General features: G+C 53.9%; 1 protein-coding gene across 1 annotated transcript in view; it reads left to right on the top strand.

The window, feature by feature from the left end:
- The window catches only part of OTOG (otogelin), a 563,613-nt gene extending 546,090 nt beyond the window's left edge, over window positions 1–17,523 (top strand). Inside the window, exons 47-49 of the mRNA XM_069768186.1 lie at window positions 15,680–15,725; window positions 15,944–16,023; window positions 16,236–17,523. Coding sequence (XP_069624287.1) covers window positions 15,680–15,725; window positions 15,944–16,023; window positions 16,236–16,436 — 327 coding nt within the window. The 3' untranslated portion in view covers window positions 16,437–17,523. The remainder of the gene's footprint in view (window positions 1–15,679; window positions 15,726–15,943; window positions 16,024–16,235) is intronic.
- The last annotated feature ends 7,058 nt before the right edge of the window (window positions 17,524–24,581 follow it).

Raw genomic sequence — 24,581 nt, 5'->3', positions numbered from 1 at the left:
TTGGGCCTCTATCTCAGCCTCCTTCCTTTTTTAATTGGGCCTCCATCTCATTTCTTTGGGCCTCTATCTCAGCCTCCTTCCTTTTTTAATTGGGCCTCCATCTCATTTCTTTGGGCCTCTATCTCAGCCTCCTTCCTTTTTTAATTGGGCCTCCATCTCATTTCTTTGGGCCTCTATCTCAGCCTCCTTCCTTTTTTAATTGGGCCTCCATCTCATTTCTTTGGGCCTCTATCTCAGCCTCCTTCCTTTTTTAATTGGGCCTCCATCTCATTTCTTTGGGCCTCTATCTCAGCCTCCTTCCTTTTTTAATTGGGCCTCCATCTCATTTCTTTGGGCCTCTATCTCAGCCTCCTTCCTTTTTTAATTGGGCCTCCATCTCATTTCTTTGGGCCTCTATCTCAGCCTCCTTCCTTTTTTAATTGGGCCTCCATCTCATTTCTTTGGGCCTCTATCTCAGCCTCCTTCCTTTTTTAATTGGGCCTCCATCTCATTTCTTTGGGCCTCTATCTCAGCCTCCTTCCTTTTTTAATTGGGCCTCCATCTCATTTCTTTGGGCCTCTATCTCAGCCTCCTTCCTTTTTTAATTGGGCCTCCATCTCATTTCTTTGGGCCTCTATCTCAGCCTCCTTCCTTTTTTAATTGGGCCTCCATCTCATTTCTTTGGGCCTCTATCTCAGCCTCCTTCCTTTTTTAATTGGGCCTCCATCTCATTTCTTTGGGCCTCTATCTCAGCCTCCTTCCTTTTTTAATTGGGCCTCCATCTCATTTCTTTGGGCCTCTATCTCAGCCTCCTTCCTTTTTTAATTGGGCCTCCATCTCATTTCTTTGGGCCTCTATCTCAGCCTCCTTCCTTTTTTAATTGGGCCTCCATCTCATTTCTTTGGGCCTCTATCTCAGCCTCCTTCCTTTTTTAATTGGGCCTCCATCTCATTTCTTTGGGCCTCTATCTCAGCCTCCTTCCTTTTTTAATTGGGCCTCCATCTCATTTCTTTGGGCCTCTATCTCAGCCTCCTTCCTTTTTTAATTGGGCCTCCATCTCATTTCTTTGGGCCTCTATCTCAGCCTCCTTCCTTTTTTAATTGGGCCTCCATCTCATTTCTTTGGGCCTCTATCTCAGCCTCCTTCCTTTTTAATTGGGCCTCCATCTCATTTCTTTGGGCCTCTATCTCAGCCTCCTTCCTTTTTAATTGGGCCTCCATCTCATTTCTTTGGGCCTCTATCTCAGCCTCCTTCCTTTTTTAATTGGGCCTCCATCTCATTTCTTTGGGCCTCTATCTCAGCCTCCTTCCTTTTTTAATTGGGCCTCCATCTCATTTCTTTGGGCCTCTATCTCAGCCTCCTTCCTTTTTAATTGGGCCTCCATCTCATTTCTTTGGGCCTCTATCTCAGCCTCCTTCCTTTTTAATTGGGCCTCCATCTCATTTCTTTGGGCCTCTATCTCAGCCTCCTTCCTTTTTAATTGGGCCTCCATCTCATTTGTTTGGGCCTCTATCTCAGCCTCCTTCCTTTTTAATTGGGCCTCCATCTCATTTCTTTGGGCCTCTATCTCAGCCTTTTTCCTATTTGATTTAATCGTATGAACATACAATATATTTTAACAACATATAAGAATGAAGAAGCCTCTTTCCTAACAAAGGAACTTCTGACTCTAGATCCTCGGCAGATGCACGGATTTCCAGTAGCTTGTCAGACGATGTTGACTTCCTGGAGTGAGATGATCTGGAAGATGTGATTTTGGTCGCTGTTGTTCGATGTGACCTAACCTCTTGGAGGTGTGCGATGCAGAGTTCTGCCTTATTCTGGGCAACGCGGACTTATGGGGTCTTTTCTTGGAGAAGAGTTTCCCTTTCAGCTGGCTCTGTTGGGGCATCTTCCATGTCCGTTACTCAGGAATGTGATGTACTTGGCAGACCGTCTCTGGTAGCGATCATAGGCGGCAGATAAACTCTTCAATGTGGCGGTTAAATCTGCTGCGTCATTGTTGGAGTGTGGAAGAGCTGCTAAATAATGATCAACTCTGCCCCATAAATGATCTAGGTCTTCTCTAATTGTCTCAAAGTTCTCTCGGGTCGTTTGTATCAGCTTGGTTAGATGTTGGCCTGGCCGTACGTCCTCCTCTGTCTGGACTCCAGGAGCATCTGTGGTGTCAGGGATGTGATACTTTCACAGAGGGATCCAGGATGCTTTTGTGGACATGCTTTAGCTAAGATGGGGGATGGTCATAGACTTGCTAGCAGACAACGCACACACACACTGCAGACTGAGGTGTCTTTTTACTATTCTACCACTGAGGTACATGGGTGAGATGTGTCTGAGGGATGTGAACGCGGTTCTCTGTATAAGCGATAGCAGATAGCGTTAACTCGCTAACTTGTGCCTCTAATCCTGATGAGCTGCACGTGATTAGTCCGGAAGATGCAGTGATGAATTCAACAGGTTTTATTCACAGTACCTTGATGAGGTGAGGTACCGGGGATGAAGATGAGGTAGAATTTAGTACTGCAATTTAGAAGCACGAAGTTAGAGGTAACAAGAGAACCTTTCTCTAGTCCTGAAGCATGTGTTATACAAGATGGCACTGACCAAGAAGAAAGATGTGAGATAAGGTAGGAAGAGTTGCAGAAAGAAAGGTATTATGGGTAAACAGAGTAATAATGCATGAAGACCATGACATAAAACGGCCAGTAGATGGCAGCAAAGTACAACAAATACAATAGATGGAATGTAACCCTATATATCAGATAAAAAGTTATGCAAAGATTAGCTAACAGCACACCACCAATGTTCACCGTCCAACCTGACGGATCTGGAGAGGATCTGCAAGGAAGAATGGCCGAGGATCCCCAAATCCAGGGGTGAAAAACTTGTGGCATCGTTCCCAAGGAGACTCATGGCTGCACTAGCTCAAAGGTGCTTCTACTCAGTACTCAGCAAAGGGGCTGAAGACTTATGGCCATGTGATATTTCAGTTTTATTTTTTAAATAAATTTGCAAAAATTTCTACATTTCTGTGTTTTTCACTCGATATGGAGTGCAGTGTGTACATTGATGAGAAAAAATGAACTTTTAGAATTTACCAAATGGTTACAATGAACTAAAGTGTGAAAATGTAAAGGGGTGTGAATACTTTCCGTAGCCACAGTATATAGGCCTGTAACCATGCCCTGATCTGGGCCTCAATAAGATACAAGCATGAAGCCCAGGGGATGTTTGCCAGCTGCCCGCTCCTCCCTGACAGCTGCAGCATGGTGGATCATGTTCTTCAGCACTAGTCTCATTGCTTGCACATTAAATGGAAAGTATCACAAGTAATGTGAGCTTACTAATGTGTGCAGCCATTCTTCAGACTTGCTCATGACATGGTTTAGTGTAAAGCCTCCTTTCCTCCCCCATATCGGGTCACAATGTGTCCGTGCTATCATTATACATCTCTAACATCATCATCCTGCTTTTCATTGGGGGTGCTCAAACATCTCACAGAAAAGAATAACAATTCAAAAAACATCACAGAAAAGAAAACGGCCTCACCAACACCAGGTGATATCAGGACTGCAGCAGCAGGATGCAGCGGACCCCCAAGATAAAGGCGGGGGGCAGCACAGGGGCAGACTACTGATGGAAGCAGCCACTCACAAACCTCCCAATTCATGGAGGGGCAGTTGTGTAGTATTAAAAATGCACCAAGGTGAGGCTCCTATAGGACGTCAGTCACACTGGTACGTGTGACCTGGTGTTGATAAGGCTATTTTCTGTCACATTGGGGATGGTATCAGACAATATTGTCAGCTAATAGTGTCCCATTGATAACGGGATAACTTGTGTAATGGATGGATGCAGCCGCATGGTGTTTCTTGTATGGCTTCATGAAATCTTTAGCGTTCAATATAATCCCAAGCTCTTAGGGACACACTGACGCTGATAAAAGGCGAAGCAAGGGCTGAGCAAAAGTGTCCCCAGGTCGCTTAGTGCAGAATGGCCCAGTGATACATATGGATTATTCCCTTGTGCAGCCTCGTGCATCTGCTCCACTAATGTAAATGTAGCGCCATAACCTTCTTGTGTAGTCTCTCTGCCCCCCTTGTGTAGTCTCTCTGCTCCTCTTGTGTAGTCTCTCTGCCCCCCTTGTGTAGTCTCTCTGCCCCTCTTGTGTAGCTTCTCTGCCCCTCCTGTGTAGCATCTCTGCATCTGTTGTGTAGACTCTCTGCCCCTCTAGTGTAGTCTCTCTGCGTCTCCCATGTAGCCTCTCTGCCCCCCTTGTGTAGCCTCTCTGCCCCTCTTACGTAGCTTCTCTGCCCCTCCTGTGTAGCATCTCTGCATCTGTTGTGTAGACTCTCTGCCCCTCTAGTGTAGTCTCTCTGCGTCTCCCATGTAGCCTCTCTGCCCCCCTTGTGTAGCCTCTCTGCCCCCCTTGTGTAGTCTCTCTGCTCCTCTTGTGTAGTCTCTCTGCCCCTCTTGTGTAGTCTCTCTGCCTCTCTTGTGTAGTCTCTCTGCCCCTCTTGTGTAGCCTCTCTGCCCCTCTTGTGTAGTCTCTCTGCCCCTCTCGTGTAGCCTCTCTGCCTCTCTTGTGTAGTCTCTCTGCCCCTCTTCTGTAGCCTCTCTGCCCCTCTTGTGTAGTCTCTCTGCCCCTCTTGTGTAGTCTCTCTGCCCCTCTTGTGTAGTCTCTCTGCCCCTCTTGTGTAGTCTCTCTGCCCCTCTCGTGTAGTCTCTCTACCCCTCTCGTGTAGTCTCTCTGCCCCCCTTGTGTAGTCTCTCTGCCCCTCTTGTGTAGTCTCTCTGCTCCTCTTGTGTAGCCTCTCTGCCCCTCTTGTGTAGTCTCTCTGCCCCTCTTGTGTAGTCTCTCTGCCCCTCTTGTGTAGCCTCTCTGCCCCTCTTGTGTAGTCTCTCTGCCCCTCTTGTGTAGTCTCTCTGCCCCTCTTGTGTAGTCTCTCTGCCCCCCTTGTGTAGTCTCTCTGCCCCTCTTGTGTAGCCTCTCTGCCCCTCTTGTGTAGTCTCTCTGCCCCTCTCGTGTAGTCTCTCTGCCCCTCTCGTGTAGTCTCTCTGCCCCCCTTGTGTAGTCTCTCTGCCCCTCTTGTGTAGTCTCTCTGCTCCTCTTGTGTAGCCTCTCTGCCCCTCTTGTGTAGTCTCTCTGCCCCTCTTGTGTAGTCTCTCTGCCCCTCTTGTGTAGCCTCTCTGCCCCTCTTGTGTAGTCTCTCTGCCCCTCTTGTGTAGTCTCTCTGCCCCTCTTGTGTAGTCTCTCTGCCCCCCTTGTGTAGTCTCTCTGCCCCCCTTGTGTAGTCTCTCTGCCTCTCTTGTGTAGTCTCTCTGCCCCTCTTGTGTAGTCTCTCTGCCCCTCTTGTGTAGTCTCTCTGCCCCTCTTGTGTAGTCTCTCTGCCCCTCTTGTGTAGCCTCTCTGCCTCTCTTGTGTAGTCTCTCTGGCCCCCTTGTGTAGTCTCTCTGCCCCTCTTGTGTAGCCTCTCTGCCTCTCTTGTGTAGTCTCTCTGCCCCTCTTGTGTAGCCTCTCTGCCCCTCTTGTGTAGTCTCTCTGCTCCTCTTGTGTAGTCTCTCGGCCCCTCTCGTGTAGTCTCTCTGCCCCTCTTGTGTAGTCTCTCTGCCCCTCTTGTGTAGTCTCTGCCCCTCTTGTGTTGTCTCTGCCCCTCTTGTGTAGCCTCTCTGCCTCTCTTGTGTAGTCTCTCTGCCCCCCTTGTGTAGTCTCTCTGCCCCTCTTGTGTAGTCTCTCTGCCCCTCTTGTGTTGTCTCTCTGCCCCTCTTGTGTAGTCTCTCTGCCTCTCTTGTGTAGTCTCTCTGCCCCTCTTGTGTAGCCTCTCTGCCCCCCTTGTGTAGTCTCTCTGCTCCTCTTGTGTTGTCTCTCTGCCCCTCTTGTGTAGCCTCTCTGCCTCTCTTGTGTAGTCTCTCTGCCCCCCTTGTGTAGTCTCTCTGCCCCTCTTGTGTAGCCTCTCTGCCCCCCTTGTGTAGTCTCTCTGCTCCTCTTGTGTAGTCTCTCTGCCCCTCTTGTGTAGTCTCTCTGCCCCTCTTGTGTAGTCTCTCTGCCCCTCTTGTGTAGCCTCTCTTGTGTAGTCTCTCTGCCTCCCTTGTGTAGTCTCTCTGCCCCTCTTGTGTAGTCTCTCTGCCCCTCTTGTGTTGTCTCTCTGCCCCTCTTGTGTAGTCTCTCTGCCTCTCTTGTGTAGTCTCTCTGCCCCTCTTGTGTAGCCTCTCTGCCCCTCTTGTGTAGTCTCTCTGCCCCTCTTGTGTAGTCTCTCTGCCCCTCTCGTGTAGTCTCTCTGCCTCTCTTGTGTTGCCTCTCGGCCCCTCTCGTGTAGTCTCTCTGCCCCTCTCGTGTAGTCTCTCTGCCCCTCTCGTGTAGTCTCTCTGCCTCTCTTGTGTAGTCTCTCTGCCCCTCTTGTGTAGCCTCTCTGCCTCTCTTGTGTAGTCTCTCTGCCCCCCTTGTGTAGTCTCTCTGCCCCTCTTGTGTAGTCTCTCTGCCCCTCTTGTGTTGTCTCTCTGCCCCTCTTGTGTAGTCTCTCTGCCTCTCTTGTGTAGTCTCTCTGCCCCTCTTGTGTAGTCTCTCTGCCCCTCTCGTGTAGTCTCTGCCCCTCTTGTGTAGTCTCTCTGCCCCTCTCGTGTAGTCTCTGCTCCTCTTGTGTAGTCTCTCTGCCTCTCTTGTGTTGCCTCTCGGCCCCTCTCGTGTAGTCTCTCTGCCCCTCTCGTGTAGTCTCTCGGCCCCTCTTGTGTAGTCTCTCTGCCCCTCTCGTGTAGTCTCTCTGCCCCTCTCGTGTAGTCTCTCTGCCCATCTTGTGCAGTCTCTCTGCCTCTCTTGTGTTGCCTCTCGGCCCCTCTCGTGTAGTCTCTCTGCCCCTCTCGTGTATTCTCTCGGCCCCTCTTGTGTAGTCTCTCTGCCCCTCTCGTGTAGTCTCTCTGCCCCTCTCGTGTAGTCTCTCTGCCCCTCTCGTGTAGTCTCTCTGCCCCTCTTGTGTAGTCTCTCTGCCCCTCTTGTGTAGTCTCTCTGCCCCTCTTGTGTAGCCTCTCTGCCTCTCTTGTGTAGTCTCTCTGCCCCCCTTGTGTAGTCTCTCTGCCCCTCTTGTGTAGTCTCTCTGCCCCTCTTGTGTTGTCTCACTGCCCCTCTTGTGTAGTCTCTCTGCCCCTCTTGTGTAGTCTCTCTGCCCCTCTTGTGTAGTCTCTCTGCCCCTCTTGTGTAGCCTCTCTGCCCCTCTTGTGTAGCCTCTCTGCCCCTCTTGTGTAGTCTCTCTGCCCCTCTTGTGTAGTCTCTCTGCCCCTCTTGTGTAGCCTCTCTGCCCCTCTTGTGTAGTCTCTCTGCCCCTCTTGTGTAGTCTCTCTGCCCCTCTTGTGTAGTCTCTCTGCTCCTCTTGTGTAGCCTCTCTGCCCCTCTTGTGTAGTCTCTCTGCCCCTCTTGTGTAGTCTCTCTGCCCCTCTTGTGTAGCCTCTCTGCCCCTCTTGTGTAGTCTCTCTGCCCCTCTTGTGTAGTCTCTCTGCCCCTCTTGTGTAGTCTCTCTGCCCCCCTTGTGTAGTCTCTCTGCCCCCCTTGTGTAGTCTCTCTGCCTCTCTTGTGTAGTCTCTCTGCCCCTCTTGTGTAGTCTCTCTGCCCCTCTTGTGTAGTCTCTCTGCCCCTCTTGTGTAGTCTCTCTGCCCCTCTTGTGTAGCCTCTCTGCCTCTCTTGTGTAGTCTCTCTGCCCCCCTTGTGTAGTCTCTCTGCCCCTCTTGTGTAGCCTCTCTGCCTCTCTTGTGTAGTCTCTCTGCCCCTCTTGTGTAGCCTCTCTGCCCCTCTTGTGTAGTCTCTCTGCTCCTCTTGTGTAGTCTCTCTGCCTCTCTTGTGTTGCCTCTCGGCCCCTCTCGTGTAGTCTCTCTGCCCCTCTTGTGTAGTCTCTCTGCCCCTCTTGTGTAGTCTCTGCCCCTCTTGTGTTGTCTCTGCCCCTCTTGTGTAGCCTCTCTGCCTCTCTTGTGTAGTCTCTCTGCCCCCCTTGTGTAGTCTCTCTGCCCCTCTTGTGTAGTCTCTCTGCCCCTCTTGTGTTGTCTCTCTGCCCCTCTTGTGTAGTCTCTCTGCCTCTCTTGTGTAGTCTCTCTGCCCCTCTTGTGTAGCCTCTCTGCCCCCCTTGTGTAGTCTCTCTGCTCCTCTTGTGTTGTCTCTCTGCCCCTCTTGTGTAGCCTCTCTGCCTCTCTTGTGTAGTCTCTCTGCCCCCCTTGTATAGTCTCTCTGCCCCTCTTGTGTAGTCTCTCTGCCCCTCTTGTGTTGTCTCTCTGCCCCTCTTGTGTAGTCTCTCTGCCTCTCTTGTGTAGTCTCTCTGCCCCTCTTGTGTAGCCTCTCTGCCCCCCTTGTGTAGTCTCTCTGCTCCTCTTGTGTTGTCTCTCTGCCCCTCTTGTGTAGCCTCTCTGCCTCTCTTGTGTAGTCTCTCTGCCCCCCTTGTGTAGTCTCTCTGCCCCTCTTGTGTAGTCTCTCTGCCCCTCTTGTGTTGTCTCTCTGCCCCTCTTGTGTAGTCTCTCTGCCTCTCTTGTGTAGTCTCTCTGCCCCTCTTGTGTAGCCTCTCTGCCCCCCTTGTGTAGTCTCTCTGCTCCTCTTGTGTAGTCTCTCTGCCCCTCTTGTGTAGTCTCTCTGCCCCTCTTGTGTAGTCTCTCTGCCCCTCTTGTGTAGCCTCTCTTGTGTAGTCTCTCTGCCTCCCTTGTGTAGTCTCTCTGCCCCTCTTGTGTAGTCTCTCTGCCCCTCTTGTGTTGTCTCTCTGCCCCTCTTGTGTAGTCTCTCTGCCTCTCTTGTGTAGTCTCTCTGCCCCTCTTGTGTAGCCTCTCTGCCCCTCTTGTGTAGTCTCTCTGCCCCTCTCGTGTAGTCTCTCTGCCTCTCTTGTGTTGCCTCTCGGCCCCTCTCGTGTAGTCTCTCTGCCCCTCTCGTGTAGTCTCTCTGCCCCTCTTGTGTAGTCTCTCTGCCCCTCTTGTGTAGTCTCTCTGCCCCTCTTGTGTAGCCTCTCTGCCTCTCTTGTGTAGTCTCTCTGCCCCCCTTGTGTAGTCTCTCTGCCCCTCTTGTGTAGTCTCTCTGCCCCTCTTGTGTTGTCTCTCTGCCCCTCTTGTGTAGTCTCTCTGCCTCTCTTGTGTAGTCTCTCTGCCCCTCTTGTGTAGTCTCTCTGCCCCTCTCGTGTAGTCTCTGCCCCTCTTGTGTAGTCTCTCTGCCCCTCTCGTGTAGTCTCTGCTCCTCTTGTGTAGTCTCTCTGCCTCTCTTGTGTTGCCTCTCGGCCCCTCTCGTGTAGTCTCTCTGCCCCTCTCGTGTAGTCTCTCGGCCCCTCTTGTGTAGTCTCTCTGCCCCTCTCGTGTAGTCTCTCTGCCCCTCTCGTGTAGTCTCTCTGCCCATCTTGTGCAGTCTCTCTGCCTCTCTTGTGTTGTCTCTCTGCCCCTTTTCTGTAGTCTCTCTACCCCTCTTGTGTAGCATCTCTACCCCTCTTGTGTAGTCTCTCTGCCCCTCTTGTGTAGTCTCTCTGCCCCTCTTGTGTAGTCTCTCTGCTCCTCTTGTGTAGTCTCTCTGCCCCTCTTGTGTAGTCTCTCTGCCCCTCTTGTGTAGTCTCTCTGCCCCTCTTGTGTAGTCTCTCTGCCTCTCTTGTGTTGCCTCTCGGCCCCTCTCGTGTAGTCTCTCTGCCCCTCTCGTGTTGTCTCTCTGCCCTTCTTGTGTAGTCTCTCTGCCCCTCTTGTGTAGTCTCTCTGCCCCTCTTGTGTAGTCTCTGCCCCTCTCGTGTAGTCTCTCTGCCCCTCTCGTGTAGTCTCTCTGCCCCTCTCGTGTAGTCTCTCGGCCCCTCTTGTGTAGTCTCTCTGCCCCTCTCGTGTAGTCTCTCTGCCCCTCTTGTGTAGTCTCTCTGCCCCTCTTGTGTAGTCTCTCTGCTCCTCTTGTGTAGTCTCTCTGCCCCTCTTGTGTAGTCTCTCTGCCCCTCTTGTGTAGTCTCTCTGCTCCTCTTGTGTAGTCTCTCTGCCTCTCTTGTGTTGCCTCTCGGCCCCTCTTGTGTAGTCTCTCTGCCCCTCTCGTGTAGTCTCTCTGCCCCTCTTGTGTAGTCTCTCTGCCCCTCTCGTGTAGTCTCTCTGCCCCTCTCGTGTAGTCTCTCTGCCCATCTTGTGCAGTCTCTCTGCCCCTCTCGTGTAGTCTCTCTGCCTCTCTTGTGTTGTCTCTCTACCCCTCTTGTGTAGCATCTCTACCCCTCTTGTGTAGTCTCTCTGCCCCTCTTGTGTAGTCTCTCTGCTCCTCTTGTGTAGTCTCTCTGCCCCTCTTGTGTAGTCTCTCTGGCCGTCTTGTGTAGTCTCTCTGCCCCTCTTGTGTAGTCTCTCTGCCCCTCTTGTGTAGTCTCTCTGCCCCTCTTGTGTAGTCTCTCTGCTCCTCTTGTGTAGTCTCTCTGCCTCTCTTGTGTTGCCTCTCGGCCCCTCTTGTGTAGTCTCTCTGCCCCTCTCGTGTAGTCTGTCTGCCCCTCTCGTGTAGTCTCTCTGCCCCTCTCGTGTAATCTCTCTGCCCCTCTCGTGTAGTCTCTCTGCCCATCTTGTGCAGTCTCTCTGCCCCTCTCGTGTAGTCTCTCTGCCTCTCTTGTGTTGTCTCTCTACCCCTCTTGTGTAGCATCTCTACCCCTCTTGTGTAGTCTCTCTGCCCCTCTTGTGTAGTCTCTCTGCCCCTCTTGTGTAGTCTCTCTGCTCCTCTTGTGTAGCCTCTCTGCCCCCCTTGTGTAGTCTCTCTGCCCCTCTTGTGTAGTCTCTCTGCCCCTCTTGTGTAGTCTCTCTGCCCCTCTTGTGTAGTCTCTCTGCCCCTCTCGTGTAGTCTCTCTGCCCCTCTCGTGTAGTCTCTCTGCCCCTCTCGTGTAGTCTCTCTGCCCCTCTCGTGTAGTCTCTCTGCCCCTCTCGTGTAGTCTCTCTGCCCCTCTCGTGTAGTCTCTCTGCCCCTCTCGTGTAGTCTCTCTGCCCCTCTCGTGTAGTCTCTCTGCCCCTCTCGTGTAGTCTCTCTGCCCCTCTCGTGTAGTCTCTCTGCCCCTCTTGTGTAGTCTCTCTGCCCTTCTTGTGTAGTCTCTCTGCCCTTCTTGTGTAGTCTCTCTGCCCCTCTTGTGTAGTCTCTCTGCCCCTCTTGTGTAGTCTCTCTGCTCCTCTTGTGTAGCCTCTCTGCCCCCCTTGTGTAGTCTCTCTGCCCCTCTTGTGTAGTCTCTCTGCCCCTCTTGTGTAGTCTCTCTGCCCCTCTTGTATAGTCTCTCTGCCCCTCTTGTATAGTCTCTCTGCCCCTCTTCAGTTCTCTCTGCCCCTCTTGTGTAGCATTTCTAGCATCTCTGCCCCTCTTGTGTAGTCTCTCTGCCCCTCTTGTATAGTCTCTCTGCCCCTCTTGTATAGTCTCTCTGCCCCTCTTGTATAGTCTCTCTGCCCCTCTTCAGTTCTCTCTGCCCCTCTTGTGTAGCATTTCTAGCATCTCTGCCCCTCTTGTGTAGTCTCTCTGCCCCTCTTGTGTAGTCTCTCTGCCCCTCTTGTATAGTCTCTCTGCCCCTCTTGTATAGTCTCTCTGCCCCTCTTCAGTTCTCTCTGCCCCTCTTGTGTAGCATTTCTAGCATCTCTGCCCCTCTTGTGTAGTCTCTCTGCCCCTCTTGTATAGTCTCTCTGCCCCTCTTCAGTTCTCTCTGCCCCTCTTGTGTAGCATTTCTAGCATCTTTGCCCCTCTTGTGTAGTCTCTCTGCACCCCTTGTATAGTCTCTCTGTCCCTCTTGTGTAGCATCTCTGCCCCTCTTGGGTTGTCTCTCTGCCCCTCTTGTGTAGAGAGGGGAAGAGAGGCTGCATCACAGGGAAAGCGAGTCCTCTCTTCCCGTGTGGTGCGGCCTCTCTTCCCCTGTGGTGCGGCCTCTCTTCCCCTGTGGTGCGGCCTCTCTTCCCCTATGGTGCGGCCTCTCTTCCCCTGCGGTGCACCCTCTCTTCCCCTGCGTTGCGGCGTCTCTTCCCCTGCGGTGCGGCCTCTCTTCCCCTGCGGCGTGGCCTCTCTTTCCGTGCAGTGCGACCTCTCTTCCCCTTCGGTGCGGCCTCTCTTCCCCTGCGGTGCGACCTCTTTCAGTGTGGTGCGGCCTCTCTTTCCGTGTGGTGCGGCCTCTCTTCCCCTGTGTTGCGGCCTCTCTTCCCCTGCGGTGCGGCCTCTCTTCCCCTGCGGTGCGGCCTCTCTTCCCCTGCGGTGCGGCCTTTCTTCCCCTGCGGTGCGGCCTCTCTTCCCCTGTGGTGCGGCCTCTTCACCTGTGGTACGGCCTCTCTTCCCCTGTGGTGCGACCTCTTTCCCTGTGGTGCGGCCTCTCTTTCCGTGTGGTGCGGCCTCTCTTTCCGTGTGGTGCGGCCTCTCTTCCTCTGTGTTGCGGCCTCTCTTCCCCTGCGGTGCAGCCTGTTCCCCTGCTGTGCGGCGTCTCTTCCCCAGCGGTGCGGCCTCTCTTCCCCTGTGGTGCGGCCTCTCTTCCCCTGTGGTGCGGCCTCTCTTCCCCTGTGGTGCGGCCTCTCTTCCCCCGCGGTGCGGCCTCTCTTCCCCTATGGTGCGGCCTCTCTTCCCCTATGGTGCGGCCTCTCTTCCCCTGTGGTGCGGCCTCTCTTCCCCCGCGGTGTGGCCTCTCTTCCCCTATGGTGCGGCCTCTCTTCCCCTATGGTGCGGCCTCTCTTCCCCTGCGGTGTGGCCTCTCTTCCCCTATGGTGTGGCCTCTCTTCCCCTGCGGTGCAGCCTCTCTTCCCCTGCGGTGTGGCCTCTCTTCCCCTATGGTGCGGCCTCTCTTCCCCTATGGTGCGGCCTCTCTTCCCCTGCGGTGTGGCCTCTCTTCCCCTGTGGTGCGGCCTCTCTTCCCCTGCGGTGCGGCCTCTCTTCCCCTATGGTGTGGCCTCTCTTCCCCTGCGGTGCGGCCTCTCTTCCCCTGTGGTGCGGCCTCTCTTCCCCCGTGGTCTGGCCTCTCTTCCCCTGTGGTGCGGCCTCTCTTCCCCCGCGGTGTGGCCTCTCTTCCCCTATGGTGCGGCCTCTCTTCCCCTATGGTGCGGCCTCTCTTCCCCTATGGTGCGGCCTCTCTTCCCCTATGGTGCGGCCTCTCTTCCCCTGTGGTGTGGCCTCTCTTCCCCTATGGTGCGGCCTCTCTTCCCCTATGGTGCGGCCTCTCTTCCCCTGCGGTGTGGCCTCTCTTCCCCCGTGGTCTGGCCTCTCTTCCCCTATGGTGTGGCCTCTCTTCCCCTGCGGTGCGGCCTCTCTTCCCCTGTGGTGCGGCCTCTCTTCCCCTATGGTGCGGCCTCTCTTCCCCTGCGGTGCGGCCTCTCTTCCCCTATGGTGTGGCCTCTCTTCCCCTGCGGTGCGGCCTCTCTTCCCCTGTGGTGCGGCCTCTCTTCCCCTGTGGTGCGGCCTCTCTTCCCCCGCGGTGCGGCCTCTCTTCCCCTATGGTGCGGCCTCTCTTCCCCTATGGTGCAGCCTCTCTTCCCCTGTGGTGCGGCCTCTCTTCCCCCGCGGTGTGGCCTCTCTTCCCCTATGGTGCGGCCTCTCTTCCCCTATGGTGCGGCCTCTCTTCCCCTGCGGTGTGGCCTCTCTTCCCCTATGGTGTGGCCTCTCTTCCCCTGCGGTGCAGCCTCTCTTCCCCTGCGGTGTGGCCTCTCTTCCCCTATGGTGCGGCCTCTCTTCCCCTATGGTGCGGCCTCTCTTCCCCTATGGTGCGGCCTCTCTTCCCCTGCGGTGTGGCCTCTCTTCCCCTGTGGTGCGGCCTCTCTTCCCCTGCGGTGCGGCCTCTCTTCCCCTATGGTGTGGCCTCTCTTCCCCTGCGGTGCGGCCTCTCTTCCCCTGTGGTGCGGCCTCTCTTCCCCTGTGGTGCGGCCTCTCTTCCCCCGCGGTGTGGCCTCTCTTCCCCTATGGTGCGGCCTCTCTTCCCCTATGGTGCGGCCTCTCTTCCCCTATGGTGCGGCCTCTCTTCCCCTATGGTGCGGCCTCTCTTCCCCTGTGGTGTGGCCTCTCTTCCCCTATGGTGCGGCCTCTCTTCCCCTATGGTGCGGCCTCTCTTCCCCTGCGGTGTGGCCTCTCTTCCCCCGTGGTCTGGCCTCTCTTCCCCTATGGTGTGGCCTCTCTTCCCCTGCGGTGCGGCCTCTCTTCCCCTGTGGTGCGGCCTCTCTTCCCCTATGGTGCGGCCTCTCTTCCCCTGCGGTGCGGCCTCTCTTCCCCTATGGTGTGGCCTCTCTTCCCCTGCGGTGCGGCCTCTCTTCCCCTGCGGTGTTGCCTCTCTTCCCCTATGGTGCGGCCTCTCTTCCCCTGTGGTGCGGCCTCTCTTCCCCTGCGGTGCGGCCTCTCTTCCCCTGCGGTGTGGCCTCTCTTCCCCTGTGGTGTGGCCTCTTTTCCCCTATGGTGCGGCCTCTCTTCCCCTATGGTGCGGCCTCTCTTCCCCTGTGGTGCGGCCTCTCTTCCCCCGTGGTGCGGCCTCTCTTCCCCCGCGGTGCGGCCTCTCTTCCCCTGCGGTGCGGCCTCTCTTCCCCTGCGGTGTGGCCTCTCTTCCCCTGTGGTGCGGCCTCTCTTCCCCCGCGGTGCGGCCTTTCTTCCCCTGTGGTGCGGCCTCTCTTCCCCCGCGGTGCGGCCTCTCTTCCCCTATGGTGCGGCCTCTCTTCCCCTATGGTGCGGCCTCTCTTCCCCCGCGGTGTGGCCTCTCTTCCCCTGCGGTGTGGCCTCTCTTCCCCTGTGGTGTGGCCTCTCTTCCCCTGCGGTGTGGCCTCTCTTCCCCTGTGGTGCGGCCTCTCTTCCCCCGCGGTGCGGCCTTTCTTCCCCTGCGGTGTGGCCTCTCTTCCCCTATGGTGCGGCCTCTCTTCCCCTGTGGTGCGGCCTCTCTTCCCCTGTGGTGTGGCCTCTCTTCCCCTGTGGTGCGGCCTCTCTTCCCCTGTGGTGCGGCCTCTCTTCCCCTGCGGTGTGGCCTCTCTTCCCCCGCGGTGTGGCCTCTCTTCCCCTGCGGTGTGGCCTCTCTTCCCCTGCGGTGCGGCCTCTCTTCCCCTGCGGTGTGGCCTCTCTTCCCCTATGGTGTGGCCTCTCTTCCCCGCGGTGCGGCCTCTCTTCCCCTGCGGTGCGGCCTCTCTTCCCCTATGGTGTGGCCTCTCTTCCCCTGCGGTGCGGCCTCTCTTCCCCTATGGTGTGGCCTCTCTTCCCCTGTGGTGCGGCCTCTCTTCCCCTGTGGTGCGGCCTCTCTTCCCCTGTGGTGCGGCCTCTCTTCCCCTGTGGTGCGGCCTCTCTTCCCCCGCGGTGCGGCCTCTCTTCCCCTATGGTGCGGCCTCTCTTCCCCTATGGTGCGGCCTCTCTTCCCCCGTGGTGCGGCCTCTCTTCCCCCGCGGTGCGGCCTCTCTTCCCCTGTGGTGCGGCCTCTCTTCCCCTGTGGTGCGGCCTCTCTTCCCCTGTGGTGCGGCCTCTCTTCCCCTGTGGTGCGGCCTCTCTTCCCCCGCGGTGCGGCCTCTCTTCCCCTATGGTGCGGCCTCTCTTCCCCTATGGTGCGGCCTCTCTTCCCCTGTGGTGCGGCCTCTCTTCCCCTGTGGTGCGGCCTCTCTTCCCCCGCGGTGCGGCCTCTCGTCCCCTGCGGTGTGGCCTCTCTTCCCCTGCGGTGTGGCCTCTCTTCCCCCGTGGTGCGGCCTCTCTTCCCCCGCGGTGCGCCCTTTCTTCCCCTATGGTGCGGCCTCTCTTCCCCCGCGGTGCGGCCTCTTTTCACCTTTTATGATATGCCTTTTTTTCTTTTTCCAGATGGGAGGATATGTTGTATCATTCTTAGATGGATGCTGTAAAACATGTAAGTGACTGATATTCCGTGGCTCTTGTCGTCTGACCATGTTGTCACCTGTACCCTGTATGCAGCAGTAGCCTATGGCTGCAGCTGTGCGGATGGGCTAGGATTTATAGTTTTACCATGGCTGAAGGTATACGTGGCGGAGACTATTGGTATGGAGTTTTGTTGGTCTCTAAGTACATGGAGTTTCCGAAGATAAAGGGTTTAACTCTCATTTTCAGGCAAAGAAGATGGAAAGTTTTGCAAGAGAGTCACAGTGCGAATGACCATCAGGAAGAACGACTGCAGGAGCAACACGCCGGTAAGCGGCCCCCCGGGGGTCCGTCATATCCCAGCAGCTCTCCACTTATGTGCGGCGGTGTCCGTGTCCCTTTGTGTGCTCATGCTTTTTTTGGGCGGCTTTATGCATACTTATGTGTTAATTGCTCACCAGTGGGGCCGCGGCGCACCAATATCCGGCCTCTGAGGAACTCTATAGTAACCAGTGATGATATTCCTTTCCTATTCCTGCAGGTTAACATTGTTTCATGTGATGGGAAGTGTCCGTCCGCCAGCATCTACAACTACAACGTTAACACTTACGCACGTTTCTGTAAGTGCTGCCGCGAGCTGGGACTGCAGAGACGCGTCGTGCAATTATACTGCAGCGGAAATTCCACCTGGGTCCATTATGCCATCCAGGAGCCGACAGATTGTTCCTGCCAGTGGTCCTGAATACCGCACCCCACCATGGCCATAAAATGGGGGTTCATCATCTTCTGTATAAAGTTAGCCACATTCTTCATCTGCAGGCCATGGAAAAGTGCCAAAAACATGTTACTCTCAGCCAGAGTGTCAGTGACCGCTGGTGGACTTCAGTGCAGCACTCAAGTGTCCGTTATTGGAACATGAAATATCCCCAGACCTACTTGTCCTGTAAATATGGCCTCTTCCACAAACGTCCAGGACGAGATGGCAGAAACCAGCTGTGTACTGACAAGGATGGGCATTCTTCCAATAGATGCCCCATCAATGCACCATGCCAATGCAGATCATGACTGTGGCCTACAAGGTGCAGCTCTGGATTGTGGCTCCCCCACTTCAGTCTGACATTACTTATAACATTTTATAAAATTAATAATCTAATAAAGATAAAACATATGGAAAATAAGTGAAGAGCAAACCCGACCAGATGCATCAGAATTGTGCAGTACAAATGACAAATTTTATGAGACGTCCTACCCTTGAGGAAGCCAAGGTGAAACATGTGGCGGGAGTGGAGTCGGTCTATAGATTGTATCTTCCCCGGTCTTATGTAGTGTCGCCTTATTCCTGCCATTATGTAACATTCTCCAGCTTCGGTCTAGATGAGCATGGGTTTTACATGAAGTAACATTGTGTAGGACGTTCCTTGGACTATCTGTAATGTAAGCCGTCCCCATCTGATGCCTGTTCTGTGTTCTCCCCACTTATTATATGATATTATTTGATCTTTAGCATTTTATTCAGGTACAATTTGTATTTGATGCTTCTCTTTGGTTGATATGCATTTTGTATGTTATTCTATTGGTCACATTACTCACTCAATTAATATATTGATGATTTACATATTTGAATTTAGTAGAAAGCCTTTGGGGCTGAACACAGGTGAGCAGTCGCCTGGCTAGGCCTGGTCTCCTGCCACCACCGAGGTTGATCACACCCGTCTTGGTGATGCCATGTGGAGCACTCAGGTATTTACCAGTAGAGCTGACAATCTCGCTGCACACACCACTGAGGGTGGACTGTAACCATCAGCACTGACAATAAAATCAGAACCTGAGCTCGTTGTGTCGTCTCATTCATGCAGCACAGTAGGGTTATTTTATCCAACGCTTCTGCTATTGAATACAACTGTTATCCTACCACCAGAGGCGTAGCTAGGGTTTTGGTTCTAAGTGGGCCCCTAACCAGATAACCCTGATTACAACTCGGTGACGCCCCCTAATAGTGGATGTAGAAGATGACTGCGCTATTACGGAATATAATCTCTATATCAAGACCAGCATGGATATTACCGCCATATGGTCAGTGGTAAAGACTAGTACTACAGAACATATCACAGATCACAGCACAGTTACAGACAATCACTTACAGCTGACATTCTTTCTGATGGAGTCGTTCGCCTTTTTACGTCTTTTCATTTGACTTAGATCAACATGACAACTTCTTCCAGCCAGGACTCACCTGCAGAGAATACAAGAAAGGCACATTTTACTTCTCATATTCCAGCCATCACCATCTATTCCCAATCTGCAAAAACTGCTCATCCTGCTGATACCCCAATACTGAGCCGCTGCTGCCGTATGTGTCCCTATTACTGCACCTGATACCCCAATACTGAGCCGCTGCTGCCGTATGTGTCCCTATTACTGCACCTGATACCCCAATACTGAGCCGCCGCTGCCGTATGTGTCCCTATTACTGCACCTGATATCCCAATACTGAGCCGCTGCTGCCGTATGTGTCCCTATTACTGCACCTGATACCCCAATACTGAGCCGCTGCTGCCGTATGTGTCCCTATTACTGCACCTGATACCCCAATACTGAGCCGCTGCTGCCGTATGTGTCCCTATTACTGCACCTGATATCCCAATACTGAGCCGCTGCTGCCGTATGTGACCCTATTACAGCACCTGATATCCCAATACTGAGCCGCTGCTGCCGTATGTGTCCCTATTACTGCACCTGATATCCCAATACTGAGCCGCTACTGCCGTATGTGTCCCTATTACTGCCCCTGATACCCCAATACTGAGCCGCTGCTGCCATGTGTCCCTATTACTGCACCTGATATCCCAATACTGAGCCGCCGCTGCCCTATGTGTCCGTATTACTGCACCGGATACCCCAATACTGAGCCTCTGCCGTATGTGTCCCTATTACTACACCTGATACCCCAATACTGAGCCGCTACTGCCGTATGTGTCCCTATTACTGCCCCTGATACCCCAATACTGAGCCGCTGCTGCCGTATGTGTCCCTATTACTGCACCTGATACCCCGATACTGAGCCGCTGCTGCCGTATGTGACCCTATTACTGCACCTGATACCCCAATACTGAGCCGCTGCTGCCGTATGTGTCCCTATTACTGCATATGATACCCCAATACTGAGCCGCTGCTGCCGTATGTGTCCCTATTACTGCACCTGATACCCCAATACTGAGCCGCTGCTGCCGTATGTGTCCCTATTACTGCCCCTGATATCCCAATACTGAGCCGCTGCTGCCGTATGTGACCCTATTACAGCACCTGATACCCCAATACTGAGCCGCTACTGCCGTAAGTGTCCCTATTACTGCCCCTGATACCCCAATACTGAGCCGCTGCTGCCGTATGTGTCCCTATTACTGCACCTGATACCCCGATACTGAGCCGCTGCTGCCGTATGTGTCCCTATTACTGCCCCTGATACCCCAATACTGAGCCGCTGCTGCCGTATGTGTCCCTATTACTGCACCTGATACCCCAATACTGAGCCGCTACTGCCGTATGTGACCCTATTACTGCACCTGATACCCCAATACTGAGCCGCTGCTGCCGTATGTGTCCTTATTACTACACCTGATACCCCAATACTGAGCCTCTGCTGCCGTATGTGTCCCTATTACTGCACCTGATACCCCAATACTGAGCCTCTGCTGCCATATGTGTCCCTATTACTGCCCCTGATACCCCAATACTGAGCCGCTGCTGCCGTATGTGTCCCTATTACTGCCCCTGATACCCCAATACTGAGCCGCTGCTGCCGTATGTGTCCCTATTACTGCACCTGATACCCCAATACTGAGCCGCTACTGCCGTATGTGTTCCTATTACTGCCCCTGATACCCCAATACTGAGCCTCTGCTGCCATATGTGTCCCTATTACTGCCCCTGATATCCCAATACTGAGCCACTGCTGCCATATGTGTCCCTATTACTGCACCTGATACCCCAATACTGAGCCTCTGCTGCCATATGTGTCCTTATTACTGCCCCTGATATCCCAATACTGAGCCACTGCTGCCGTATGTGTCCCTATTACTGCCCCTGATATCCCAATACTGAGCCTCTGCTGCCGTATGTGTCCCTATTACTGCACCTGTTACCCCAATACTGAGCCGCTACTGCCGTATGTGTCCCTATTACTGCCCCTGATATCCCAATACTGAGCCACTGCTGCCATATGTGTCCCTATTACTGCACCTGATACCCCAATACTGAGCCTCTGCTGCCATATGTGTCCCTATTACTGCCCCTGATATCCCAATACTGAGCCTCTGCTGCCGTATGTGTCCCTATTACTGCACCTGTTACCCCAATACTGAGCCGCTGCCGTATGTGTCCCTATTACTGCACCTGATACCCCAATACTGAGCCGCTGCTGCCGTATGTGTCCCTATTACTGCACCTGATACCCCAATACTGAGCCGCTGCTGCCGTATGTGTCCCTATTACTGCCCCTGATATCCCAATACTGAGCCGCTGCTGCCGTATGTGACCCTATTACAGCACCTGATACCCCAATACTGAGCCGCTACTGCCGTATGTGTCCCTATTACTGCCCCTGATACCCCAATACTGAGCCGCTGCTGCCGTATGTGTCCCTATTACTGCACCTGATACCCCGATACTGAGCCGCTGCTGCCGTATGTGTCCCTATTACTGCATATGATACCCCAATACTGAGCCGCTGCTGCCGTATGTGTCCCTATTACTGCACCTGATACCCCAATACTGAGCCGCTGCTGCCGTATGTGTCCCTATTACTGCCCCTGATATCCCAATACTGAGCCGCTGCTGCCGTATGTGACCCTATTACAGCACCTGATACCCCAATACTGAGCCGCTACTGCCGTATGTGTCCCTATTACTGCACCTGATACCCCAATACTGAGCCGCTACTGCCGTATGTGACCCTATTACTGCACCTGATACCCCAATACTGAGCCGCTGCTGCCGTATGTGTCCCTATTACTGCACCTGATACCCCAATACTGAGCCGCTGCTGCCGTATGTGTCCCTATTACTGCACCTGATACCCCAATACTGAGCCGCTACTGCCGTATGTGACCCTATTACTGCACCTGATACCCCAATACTGAGCCGCTGCTGCCGTATGTGTCCCTATTACTGCACCTGATACCCCAATACTGAGCCTCTGCTGCCATATGTGTCCCTATTACTGCCCCTGATACCCCAATACTGAGCCGCTGCTGCCGTATGTGTCCCTATTACTGCCCCTGATATCCCAATACTGAGCCGCTGCTGCCGTATGTGTCCCTATTACTGCCCCTGATACCCCAATACTGAGCCGCTGCTGCCGTATGTGTCCCTATTACTGCACCTGATACCCCAATACTGAGCCGCTACTGCCGTATGTGTCCCTATTACTACACCTGATACCACAATACTGAGCCGCTGCTGCCGTATGTGTCCCTATTACTGCACCTGATACCCCAATACTGAGCCGCTGCTGCCGTATGTGACCCTATTACTGCACCTGATACCCCAATACTGAGCCGCTGCTGCCGTATGTGTCCCTATTACTGCACCTGATACCCCAATACTGAGCCTCTGCTGCCATATGTGTCCCTATTACTGCCCCTGATACCCCAATACTGAGCCGCTGCTGCCGTATGTGTCCCTATTACTGCCCCTGATATCCCAATACTGAGCCGCTGCTGCCGTATGTGTCCCTATTACTGCCCCTGATACCCCAATACTGAGCCGCTGCTGCCGTATGTGTCCCTATTACTGCACCTGATACCCCAATACTGAGCCGCTGCTGCCGTATGTGTCCTTATTACTGCCCCTGATACCCCAATACTGAGCCGCTGCTGCCGTATGTGTCCCTATTACTACACCTGATACCACAATACTGAGCCGCTACTGCCGTATGTGTCCCTATTACTGCACCTGATACCACAATACTGAGCCGCTACTGCCGTATGTGTCCCTATTACTGCACCTGATACCACAATACTGAGCCGCTGCTGCCGTATGTGTCCCTATTACTGCCCCTGATACCCCAATACTGAGCCGCTGCCGTATGTGTCCCTATTACTGCCCCTGATACCCCAATACTGAGCCTCTGCTGCCATATGTGTCCCTATTACTGCACCTGATACCCCAATACTGAGCCTCTGCTGCCGTATGTGTCCCTATTACTGCACCTGATATCCCAATACTGAGCCACTGCTGCCGTATGTGTCCCTATTACTGCACCTGATACCCCAATATTGAGCCGCTGCTGCCGTATGTGTCCCTATTACTGCACCTGATATCCCAATACTGAGCTTCTGCTGCCATATGTGTCCCTATTACTGCACCTGATACCCCAATACTGAGCCTCTCCTGCCGTATGTGTCCCTATTACTGCCCCTGATACCCCAATACTGAGCCGCTGCTGCCGTATGTGTCCCTATTACTGCATATGATACCCCAATACTGAGCCTCTGCTGCCGTATGTGTCCCTATTACTGCACCTGATACCCCGATACTGAGCCGCTGCTGCCGTATGTGTCCCTATTACTGCACATGATACCCCAATACTGAGCCGCTGCTGCCGTATGTGTCCCTATTACTGCACCTGATACCCCAATACTGAGCCGCTGCTGCCGTATGTGTCCCTATTACTGCCCCTGATATCCCAATACTGAGCCGCTGCTGCCGTATGTGTCCCTATTACTGCACCTGATACCCCAATACTGAGCCACTGCTGCCGTATGTGTCCTTATTACTGCCCCTGATACCCCAATACTGAGCCGCTGCTGCCGTATGTGTCCCTATTACTGCCCCTGATATCCCAATACTGAGCCTCTGCTGCCGTATGTGTCCCTATTACTGCACCTGTTACCCCAATACTGAGCCGCTGCCGTATGTGTCCCTATTACTGCACCTGATACCCCAATACTGAGCCGCTGCTGCCGTATGTGTCCCTATTACTGCACCTGATACCCCAATACTGAGCCGCTACTGCCGTATGTGACCCTATTACTGCACCTGATACCCCAATACTGAGCCGCTGCTGCCGTATGTGTCCCTATTACTGCACCTGATACCCCAATACTGAGCCGCTGCTGCCGTATGTGTCCCTATTACTGCACCTGATACCCCAATACTGAGCCGCTACTGCCGTATGTGACCCTATTACTGCACCTGATACCCCAATACTGAGCCGCTGCTGCCGTATGTGTCCCTATTACTGCACCTGATACCCCAATACTGAGCCTCTGCTGCCATATGTGTCCCTATTACTGCCCCTGATACCCCAATACTGAGCCGCTGCTGCCGTATGTGTCCCTATTACTGCCCCTGATATCCCAATACTGAGCCGCTGCTGCCGTATGTGTCCCTATTACTGCCCCTGATACCCCAATACTGAGCCGCTGCTGCCGTATGTGTCCCTATTACTGCACCTGATACCCCAATACTGAGCCACTGCTGCCGTATGTGTCCTTATTACTGCCCCTGATACCCCAATACTGAGCCGCTGCTGCCGTATGTGTCCCTATTACTGCACCTGATACCCCAATACTGAGCCGCTACTGCCGTATGTGTCCCTATTACTACACCTGATACCACAATACTGAGCCGCTGCTGCCGTATGTGTCCCTATTACTGCACCTGATACCCCAATACTGAGCCGCTACTGCCGTATGTGACCCTATTACTGCACCTGATACCCCAATACTGAGCCGCTGCTGCCGTATGTGTCCCTATTACTGCACCTGATACCCCAATACTGAGCCTCTGCTGCCATATGTGTCCCTATTACTGCCCCTGATACCCCAATACTGAGCCGCTGCTGCCGTATGTGTCCCTATTACTGCCCCTGATATCCCAATACTGAGCCGCTGCTGCCGTATGTGTCCCTATTACTGCCCCTGATACCCCAATACTGAGCCGCTGCTGCCGTATGTGTCCCTATTACTGCACCTGATACCCCAATACTGAGCCACTGCTGCCGTATGTGTCCTTATTACTGCCCCTGATACCCCAATACTGAGCCGCTGCTGCCGTATGTGTCCCTATTACTACACCTGATACCACAATACTGAGCCGCTACTGCCGTATGTGTCCCTATTACTGCACCTGATACCACAATACTGAGCCGCTGCTGCCGTATGTGTCCCTATTACTGCCCCTGATACCCCAATACTGAGCCGCTGCCGTATGTGTCCCTATTACTGCCCCTGATACCCCAATACTGAGCCGCTGCTGCCGTATGTGACCCTATTACTGCACCTGAGACCCCAATACTGAGCCGCTGCTGCCATATGTGTCCCTATTACTGCCCCTGATACCCCAATACTGAGCCTCTGCTGCCGTATGTGTCCCTATTACTGCACCTGATACCCCGATACTGAGCCTCTGCTGCCGTATGTGTCCCTATTACTGCCCCTGATACCCCAATACTGAGCCTCTGCTGCCGTATGTGTCCCTATTACTGCACCTGATATCCCAATACTGAGCCACTGCTGCCGTATGTGTCCCTATTACTGCACCTGATACCCCAATATTGAGCCGCTGCTGCCGTATGTGTCCCTATTACTGCACCTGATACCCCAATACTGAGCCGCTGCTGCCATATGTGTCCCTATTACTGCACCTGATACCCCAATACTGAGCCGCTGCTGCCATATGTGTCCCTATTACTGCCCCTGATACCCCAATACTGAGCCGCTGCTGCCGTATGTGTCCCTATTACTGCCCCTGATACCCCAATACTGAGCCGCTGCTGCCGTATGTGTCCCTATTACTGCACCTGATACCCCAATATTGAGCCGCTGCTGCCGTATGTGTCCCTATTACTGCACCTGATACCCCAATACTGAGCTTCTGCTGCCAT

Source organism: Ranitomeya imitator, chromosome 5 (assembly GCF_032444005.1).
Source record: "Ranitomeya imitator isolate aRanImi1 chromosome 5, aRanImi1.pri, whole genome shotgun sequence".
NCBI lineage: Eukaryota > Metazoa > Chordata > Amphibia > Anura > Dendrobatidae > Ranitomeya > Ranitomeya imitator.
The sequence above is the reverse complement of the archived record's forward strand: the minus strand, read 5'-3'. Positions and strand labels throughout refer to the sequence as shown.